This window comes from Pleuronectes platessa, chromosome 22 (genome assembly GCF_947347685.1).
Source record: "Pleuronectes platessa chromosome 22, fPlePla1.1, whole genome shotgun sequence".
Lineage (NCBI taxonomy): Eukaryota > Metazoa > Chordata > Actinopteri > Pleuronectiformes > Pleuronectidae > Pleuronectes > Pleuronectes platessa.
Genome location: NC_070647.1, coordinates 14,804,000 through 14,814,012, shown reverse-complemented (window position 1 = coordinate 14,814,012; position 10,013 = coordinate 14,804,000). Strand labels below are relative to the sequence as shown.

Sequence of the window (10,013 nt, the reverse complement as noted above, 5' to 3'; positions counted from 1 at the left end):
ATAAGACGAGCTGGGGACGGTTCGCTCCTACACCCCCGTCTTCAGCAGCGCACCGAGCTCAGAGGAGGCTCGGCCTACACGGAACATCAACGCACACACACGAGCACATATACATCTCAAACTGACAGGACGCTGCAGCAGCTGCCGAGCACAGGCTGTCCCTTACATGAAGGCACACGGGGACACTCAGAGGGACGTGGCGTGTGCAGATCAGATCGGATCGGAGGGGGGAGCACCGCAGCGTTTCTGTTTTTTTTAGTTTTCTGCAGGGAATAAGGAAGAGCTGTGCGGCGAGGGGAACTCTACAGGCCTCTCCACCGGCAGAGGGACCAACCACGAGGGGTCATGTGCTACCAACAGTTCCCTGTGAGGCCCGCGGGTGTTTACATGAGCGTGTGTGTGTTTCTAAGTGAGTAGAAATACACAGGTGAAAGTGAAAGTACATATCAGACCTGTTGGGAGTACTGTACGGTGGCTTGAGACTGAGGTATAAATACATTTTGAGTAGGAGGTCGGTAGAAAACTTTCCCATAACATTATGCAAGGTTTGAAATTCCCCTGGAGAGCAGCAGCGAGCTGGATACACATAGTATTGATTATAAATCAGGATTGGTCATTGAAGGATTTATGTATTTTTAACAATACATCACAAATACCAACAGACAGATAGTTCACCAGGATTGAAAAGGTGCAAATATATAATCTAATAGAATTATATCTATTGGCTCCACACTTTGAATCGAAAACATATTTGGGGCAACAACTCCACTCTGAACTCACTCGAGAGCGCCCCCTACACAACATGGAAGTCGTGGGGGTGTATGTTATCCCTATACTATAAATTCTCTGTTTCAAAATAAAAGCTGTAGACAAACAAATACAAACACAGATCAAAGGAGACATTGAAATTTCAAACCCTTTCCGTCAGGATGTTCACAGCATGTGTCCCTGATCATTATTCTCTTATCCAACGTAAGAATTATGAATTATACAGTAATCTGACATCAAAGGATCACTTCAATTGAACCCGATTCCTTTTATTAAACAGGCCTCACATTTGTGCTGATTCTTTCATTCGTGGGCTGATGTTTTATTCTGCTGACAAATTCAATAGTAATTAAAAAAATACATTGATGATAAGGAAACACGCGCCTGGTTAATATTTAATGTTCGTAGGCACAAGATGGACTGACTGAAAAAACCCAGGCCGCACAGGCTGTGATAAATGAGGCAATGGCGCCCCCTGTCTCTCAATTTAAAGAACACATGTTATGCTCCAGCTCAGTTCAATTATCTGTGATTCCCTTTTAGTAGTTTAGATTAAACCTGTAAAGCACAGATAATATATATTTACATCCGATATCTTTATATGACAGGAGACATGCGAATGACGGAAATCATTGGATCGCAAAAACAAAACAAAACCTGCACACAACTTCATCTAAGGCCGGTGGACAAAATGTATTTAAAGTGTACCTTGTCTGGTTCATATCCCATCCACTAACATGGAGGAGGGGGTTTATGACCCCAAACTGAAGCCAGCTGTCCATCTTTAAATATATATATATATATATAGTTTATGGAGTAAAGACTTTACTTTAAACCACACAAGCTGAAGCCTGAAGAAGCCAACAGCATATTCAGGAGTCACAAAATATTGATTGACAGGTTTACTGATATTGATACAGTGGTTGAGTGATGGGAGTTGAGCTCTGCAGCAGATAATCACTCAAATGAGGACAATAAATCAAAAGAATCTCTTTGTAACACTTGTAACAAAAACACACATATATTATTAACAATATCATTTATTTAAAGAAATTATATTATTATTACAATGTTCGTTAAATGAGGATCTGTCAAATCTGGTTCCTCCTCTAAAGACATATTTACAAATTTCACAGTGTAATTGGTGCATTTGATCATTATATCGTAACGAGAGGCCGCCTCCCTTACTCAACCCTACACCCCCGCTCCCACACAAAGAACAAATATATATAAACTAATAATGGGCTCATCACAACCGTTACGATTAACAGCAGTGCAATGCTATGCAATCGGTGCATGGACGTTATAAATACAGAGTGTGATTGAATGCAAATAATCAAAGGTCTGTCCAATCAGTGCTCTCTACTTAATAACGCTGCAGTTGCTGCAGTTACACACACGCCCCCCCCCCCCCCCCCCCCCCCCCCCCCCCCCCCCCCAAGGCATTAATGTTACAGTTTCCAAGCAAAAAGAGAAAGGCAAGAAGGTCAGAGGTCAGGACAGACTGAAGTTTCAGGGCAGCTCTTCCGGAGGGAATGTTAATCTGCGTAAATCTGAATAAAAGTTTTCAGTCTGGTGAGGACAGCAAAGTCCGGAGAGGGTGTCCGACGGAGGGCAACAGTAAATGCGGCGGGTCCTCAGTCTTGTCTCTGTGGTACGCAGCCTTCCATCTCCAGCACCTCGGGCCAGCCCTCAAATTTGTTGGTTTCCGCATTGTTCTTCAAATGCTGAGGGGGGAAACACAACACACACACACCCTTGTTTTTGTTGAACACCAGATAAACCTGCATTGTCTTTATAATCAACGGATAGGATGTCCTGGTCACACAAATAAAGTTAGTGTGTCGACACACAACAGACGAGAGGCTCTTGTAATGTTCTGATAATAGACTGTAATTAAAGATGGACGACAAGTCTCCAGTTCCTCCCCATATTACGGCCATATTACGCCAGTGTAAGCTTTGAATCACCTAATTTTTTTATGGCATCAAACACCTACTTAAAACCTCTTCGGACAAACATCAATGTGATAAGAACTACTCTACCTTCTTGAACAAATACTTATTGAACGTGAACTTGGACTTTTAGTTTGGTCAATGTCCCGTCCATGAGAAATGGAGGAGGCAGGGTTTATGACATATACTGCAGCCAGCCACCAGGGGGCAACAGATATGATTTGTATGGATTTATCTGGAGCTGTGGCTCATCCACCTTTATTTATCACTTCTGCCAAGGAGGTTATGATTTCCTGTCTTTTTTAACACTGCAGGTGTTTTTCAACATTTTCCTTGTTTTTTTCAGAATAATTAATGGATCCTGATGAAACACATGTTTAGGGGACTGATATTAATGATTAATTCCAGATCTTGTGGTTATGAATGTGGTTTAATAAGGGGACTGTTGGGCCTTGGCGGAGGTATGTGCATTACTGAGACACCCTCTAGTTAATTATTGGTCCGGATATACGTATTAAGCGACTAAAACTCATTAATCATTAACGGTGTGTGGCTTGAAGAGACTTTAAAAGAAGCCTGTGAGCTCACATCAACAATAATTAGTAATTACAGAAATAACAATGCATTTAAAGAATGAGTGTTGTGTTTTTGTTGTCTGCTCAGCCTGTTTTTAATGTTGCCATAAAACGAGGAAGTGCAGCGTAAAAGGGACGAAGAGGCAGACCTCTAGTTCCCCTGAAAAAGTTTTGAAATAGACAAGCTTAAGAATGTTATCTGATGTGAGGCTGAAAGACTTGTTCCTGTCACGTCAGAGGAAAACAAAGAAACTGTTGTTACAAGGAACAACTGGATTAAGGTGAAGACTCGAGGCTTTGCAGAGGACAGTCTGCAGAGAATCATTTGAGTTAGTTTGTGTGGGTGGTGTTACCTGTTCAAACGGACTCTTGGTTTTGATGCCTTTCCCTCCTACAAAGATCCAGTTATCGCGGAATCCCAAGTTATGAATTTCCGAGCTGCCCAGATCAGCTAACAGTTTCCTGGCTTCAACAGTAAGTCTACACAACAAAAGAAGACACATATTTCACAGCCACTTCCTCAATACCAAGAGATGACTTAAGCAATTTCAAAATTGATCACGTGAACCTAAATGGTTCTTACTTTGTTGAGCTGTCATCAAAAGAAGCAATCATCACGATTGTCCCGTCTTCAATTTCATTGAGGAATTTAATGAAGGGAGCCACATCTACACAAGGTTACACACAGTTAACACAACATGTACTATGTTTTTAAATGAAAAAAAAAAAAAGGAAACTCCCCGAAATCTACTCACCTCCTGCCCACAAATCGAAGCTCTCTGTCTTGCCTCCCTCCCCCGTTTTCGCTGTGAAGTAAGAATATTCCATTTGACTTTGAATCTCATGTTCATGAAACAAGAGCAGTTTCCGACATGAACTCCAGAGAATATCAGGTTCACAATAAAAGGAAAATGTCCGGCACATTCAGGCAAGGATTGACATCTAAGCAGAGGATGCAGTAAGCAGCACATGACGTGTAAATTCTGCTGTGGAAATTGAGTGTTTATATTTTGGGCGTATTGCTGAGAGTCTTGAATCTCATGCCTTTCCAGGTTGACATCTTCAAACCCCGTTTCCTACACGTATGACATCTCTGAGGTATTTACATTCGTCCAGATTCATGGACATTTTGCAAAGCAGCTGTAGCTTTAAAACCTAATGAGGAGCATCCCCATACACATTGGGTCCAAAGTCTGGTCAGTGACTCACTGCTGTTAATTATAGGATCACCTCTCTGCTCAACATATAGTACAGTAGCACCTCTGCTATGACGGCAGTATTACATCACTGCCAGTCACTGCTGTGTTTGTGTGGCTTAGTGACTGTGAGGGTGTGGCACTGATAAGGTTACCATCAACGAGGGCGACGTTGAGTCCTCTCCCCACATTGTTCTTCACGGCGCTCATCAGTCTGCAACAAGGAGCAAAGGGCGAGTAAGAGCAGAGATTTCAAGTCACTGATACTAAAAAGAAAATGAAATACAATATAGTAAAACACAGTTGTGATATAAGTACTAGAGATGAGCCGGATACTCGGCTGAAACGAGTATCCGGTACGGATAAAGCACTTTTGCCGAGCACGAGTATTACACGAGTAATACGAGTCAATATCTGTGCTCGGACTGAATGAAAATCCTCACACAGCGTCACAGCGCTCCTCCCCTTCACACACCGCTCTGCTCACTCACTCACAGAACAGCTCTCTGTCTCTCAGTCACTCAGGTTCACGGGTCTTTTCCGTTAACGTTTAGGGTTTCTTCAGCTTGAAGTTTGTTTTTTATTTTGTTTTTATTTCAGTTTGTACTTACTTATTAACCAGTAGAGTTCTGTTAAACGTGGGTTCGTTCAGACGTGGTGCTGGTAGAAAGCGACTTTTTTTTTTTTTAAACAGTTTTTTTTTTTTACTTCACGGATTGAGTGTCTGACTACTCTCTGGCCTCTCTCTCTCTGGCCTCTCTCTCTCTCTGGCCTCTCTCTCTCTCTGGCCTCTCTCTCTCTCTGGCCTCTCTCTCTCTGCCGGTAGTTGGAGTTTTTTTTCTTTTTTCTTAAACCATCAGTTGGCTCTAACCAGTTTTATTTTACTTCACGCACTGAGTGTCTGACACATTCTAGGTAGTAGTGATATAAAAAATATTACAAATTAAGCTACACACACACACACACACCCTCCCTCTCTGTCTCTCTCTTACTCACTCATACACACACTCCCAGGTTAAGTCAAACCCACTTCTGGGTTAGGCCCCGCCCATTCCGAGTACAGATACGGATACAGATAATTCATATGGTTAACAGATACAGATACAGATACAGATAATGCTGTACTCGCTCATCCCTAATAAGTACTTACTTGATAATATATGTCTGTACGAGTCATACAGATACATTATTTTAAAGCTTAGAAATAGCAGCGTTAAAACTACATTAGAGTGTGACATAAATATTTCCCTCCTGCTTTCAAGTGCTGACATAGGGACTCAAGGTAAAGTATTACAGTGGTGATTTGTTTCATTGGAAAGCAGCTCTGAGAATTTGCGTGAATCATTTCATCACCTTTGTGAATCATTATGAGATGTCTTTCGGATGAGATCACTGAGAAGAGTTGAAACGTGTCATAAAGCTATGAGAACAGCTACTGTCATTATCAATTTATGTTTTATTTCCTGGTTGGTGTAGTGCAGAGGGTTTTTTATGGTAAAATCTTACTTTTTCAGCTGTGGACGGTTAATATTTGACATTTTGACTTGATTCATGATTGGTAAATTATTGAAATAGCCAACTAATTGTCTGTGAACTCTCTTTCAACACATCAGTTGGTACTTCTCCGTCACAAAGCTTCTGTGTGGTTGAGCAGCTGCGGTATCATAAATCTTTCTGCCGAGGACTAAAGCTGAGAAAAGAACCATCTCTGGCGTTAATACAGCGAATATTCGCTCTCCAATAATTAATATGGCATTCATGCATTTAAAAGAACCTAAACAGTTTCTGAGTTTAGATTCTGAGGCTTTCGAGTTGAACTAAGCATCAGTCAGTCTTCAATTAATTATCCCCACACCTCAAAAGACAGTACAAACATGTTTGTGCAGATGACTGTGGCTTGCCCCATTCCTGTGTCGCCACAAGTCCAAACAGTGTAAGAAGGAAAGAAGGGATAAAGGTCTTTTGTTTGTCTGCAGGTTTCAAATCTCACTTCACTCACATTTTGTCATCCAGGCACATTTTGGGCCCGACCACGCTGGCCGCCCCGCTTGCCATCTTGAAGGCGAAGTGTTTGGGTGGACACGGCTTGGAGAGGCCGCACTTGTGCTTGACAACACCTGGCTTTGTTGCTGTGGAGAGAAAACCCCCATTTACACATCACGTAAGCGGTTGCACAATATCAGGTTACAGGTAGGCAGGTGATCTTATGAGCCTGGACGCTAAGAACACAGAACAATGGATGCTGGCACAGCTTGACTCTACACAAAGAGATCTATTTTCCGCCTCAATGCCGAGAGCTAAACACACATCTTCTAATGTGTAGTGACTTTACCTGTGTGTGCTCTTTATGAGCATTAAGATATTTCAAAATACAAAAACAAAAGGAGGAACATTGATTAAAGGAGATCAGCTACTGTGTAAAAAAAGAGGTATGAAAATATTCATAATAATTTGAGTGTACTTACGAAGATCATTCCCCTGAGCTCTTACTGCAAAGCAAAAATGACACATGTTTAAAGGTGCAGTGGGTTGAATTCAGTGACATCTAGTGGTGAAGTTGCATGTTGCCCTTGAATACCCCTCCCCTGAGCCTCCCCTTCCACACAAAGAGAACAAGTGGTAGCCTTCAGTTGTCATATAAAAAACTCAAAAGATGTTTAGTAAAAAAAACATGGCAGTCTCTGTAGAGAGGACTCACTCCTGATGTAAATATAAAGTAATTAGATATAAAGGGATCATTCTAGGGTGAAGAGGACACAAGTGAAAACATCACCCGGATTATTTAACATTCACTTGCTGCCAATAGATCCTTTTCACCTGGATCTCAGACAATGGACCTGTAAGAGGATTTTCAGAAATGTTTCTTTGAACGCAGCCCTGAGGGAGACGTTCCTTCTCAATGCAAATAATATAATTGGGTCTTTGGTTAAGATAACAAAGAGCACAGGCATGTCATTTCTGTTTGGAAAGACAAGCTGAACCAGTCTGATTCTATCGACGTGTATATGGGGCGGCTGTGGCTGTGGCTGAGGGGGTAGAGTGGTCATCCTCCAACCTGAAGGTCGGCAGTTCGATCCCCAGTCTGACCCATCTGCATGCCTAAGTGTCCCTTGGGCAAGATGCTGAACCCTGAATGCCCCCCCCCCCCCCCCCATAGAATAACAAAGTGCTTCGAATAGATGCACTGTATGAATGGGTGAATGTAAAACTGTACTGTAAAGCGCTTTGAGTGGTCATCAAGACTAGAAAAGCGTTATATAAATACAAAACCATTTACCAAAACCATTTACACTGACGATATACACATGCCCGGAAGCAATGCAGCATTAATATGAACCAGGATGTCAGTCTGTAGATATCGTGGCAGTGATCACAATTACACAAATTTGTGTGAAACGGGTTCGGTTAGAAACTGCAGCAGGTGAGAGGACGTCAGCTCTAGCGTGGAGCACTGTCTTAACTCAGTTTAAAGAATGTGACCACACACACTCAGAACACCTCAGTGCATCCTGGGAGCCTTCACATCTGTCCTGAGAGATGACCCCCTTGTGATCTGATCACCCAGGACAGATGTTCATATCAGGTCTTAACTCGGTCAAACTTTCCCTTTCTTTGACTGATGAATACTCATTTTCCTGAGCAATGTAAACATCTTATACATGTTTCTTATGTTAAACATAGTGGCAAAATAAAGGAACGTCTAATGTTTTTTTATAGATAAAAATACCCACCAAAGTACAACAATAAGGAAGAGTCATGTTTCATTCACGATTGAGAACATCAGCACTTCCAATTTTCTGTAAGTTTCAATCAGCGATAAGTGCAACTTACACATTATGCTGCTCAGATCAAAGTCCATGTTCGGCTCCAGCAGCTGAAAAGTGAGGAAGACAGCGAAGAGGAAGGCAGAGACGAGCGCTGCCAGCTTCAGAATACCTGCAGAACAAAGACAGCAATAACAAGTTTTTCCGATTGTAGGTGCGTACTGCACATATCTTTATAACGTCTATTTAATTTTTTTATGGTTTTTATATCTATGCTCACTCACCACCGCACTTTCCTGGATACGCGGTGGCTCTGATTGGCCCGTGTACAAATATACTAGAATGAATGGGCTGAATACTCCATGAGAAGTAAACCCACTCCCTGTCTAAGTTTTAAAAAAAACTTCAATTAAAAGGGATTGTTCACCCAAAAATTGAATAGGTTCATTGGTTATCTACTCACCGATGTGTGGACGGAGGGGTGGGTGAGGATTCTGAGTCCACACAGAGAGTTTCAGGGGTAAATAATGTGATATGGTCCGTTCTCTCGTGGATCACAGAGGAGAGTGAGGCTAAAAACACGATGCAAATTTGTTTCCAGCCAAATTTGAATGTTGGTGCTTACAGACACTTCAATAAGTTTGAAGAAGCGATCCCCAGCTGGCTGCAATGCTGTTTTTACCCCTGAAACTCCTAAACCCCCCCCCCCCCCACACACACACCATCCATCGACATAGAAGTGAGCCGATAACGAGTGAATTCTCATTTTGGGGTGAACCATCCCCCTCTTAGGTTTGCCCTGAATGAAAAGCACCGAACAGGAAGTGAAAGTGTGGTGTTTTGTTGTGTTGTGTTGTTCGGGGGGTTCCCACTCACCTGCTGCCCGGACCATCTTCACTCGTGTCCAGGCACACCTTCACGACAACCTGCGGGAGAGGAAACAGTCGGTTGATCCGCGTCTGTGCTGAGCGGGGACGTTGTTTCTGCTAGCAGCGGGAATAAGACGCAACGTAGCGAGGCGAACACGAACATTGGAGTAAGTAGAGTTAAACTTTAAAACAACAAAGTGATTCTGCGATGTGACGCAGCAGCAGCAGGAGACCGGGTCGCAACGACCGCACGTAGCTAACCAGCAGGAGTGAGATGACAGGCTGTTAGCTTGGATGCTAACTTTTAAAGGGCTTCCTCGTAGCCCCCGGACGCGCTAACCGCGGGGGGGCTATACTTCCGCGTGTTTACAACGTCATTTGACTTACCTGTGAATCGAAGCTCAAGTGCTGTATAGCCTCGGTCACCACGGCTCCACGAGTGGCTCCTCGCGCGCACCGTGTCCCGTCCCACACCGACTGCTGACAGCTGCAGAGAGGAGCCGCGGGGGAGTGATGCTCCGCTCTGACCGGGAAGCAGGAGACCGACAATCAGAGGGGGATGCTCCACGTAGCTTCCGGTTTGGCATGAATCCATTTGATCGTTTGAAATAATGTTTACTTTTCAAATCGTTTGACGTGAGAGTAATATGTAATGAAATATAGCTGAAATAAAGATATAACATTTATTACACAAATACAAGTATATAGTAACATCTTCGTAGATATAAAATAATAAAATAAATAATATAGGATATATCTTCCAAGCATTGTTTACGTTAATATTTAATAGTTAAAAAGTGCATTCAAATACTTGAATGAAAAATTACATTTATTAAAGACATGTTTTGCTGTGGTTTCATTTATCAAATATATTTGTAAATAATTA

General features: G+C 42.4%; 1 protein-coding gene across 1 annotated transcript; it reads right to left on the bottom strand.

Annotated features, from left to right (window-relative positions):
- Window positions 1–2,200: 2,200 nt before the first annotated feature.
- On the bottom strand, window positions 2,201–9,669 carry fam3c (FAM3 metabolism regulating signaling molecule C). Its single transcript, XM_053414878.1, has 10 exons — window positions 9,515–9,669; window positions 9,135–9,184; window positions 8,326–8,430; window positions 6,960–6,983; window positions 6,494–6,623; window positions 4,650–4,708; window positions 4,054–4,104; window positions 3,882–3,966; window positions 3,652–3,778; window positions 2,201–2,495 (listed from the first exon to the last, which is right to left on the bottom strand). Exons 2-10 carry the CDS (start codon window positions 9,148–9,150, stop codon window positions 2,406–2,408), a joined length of 687 nt encoding a protein of 228 aa, XP_053270853.1. The 5' UTR covers window positions 9,151–9,184; window positions 9,515–9,669; the 3' UTR covers window positions 2,201–2,405.
- Between the last annotated feature and the right edge of the window lie 344 nt (window positions 9,670–10,013).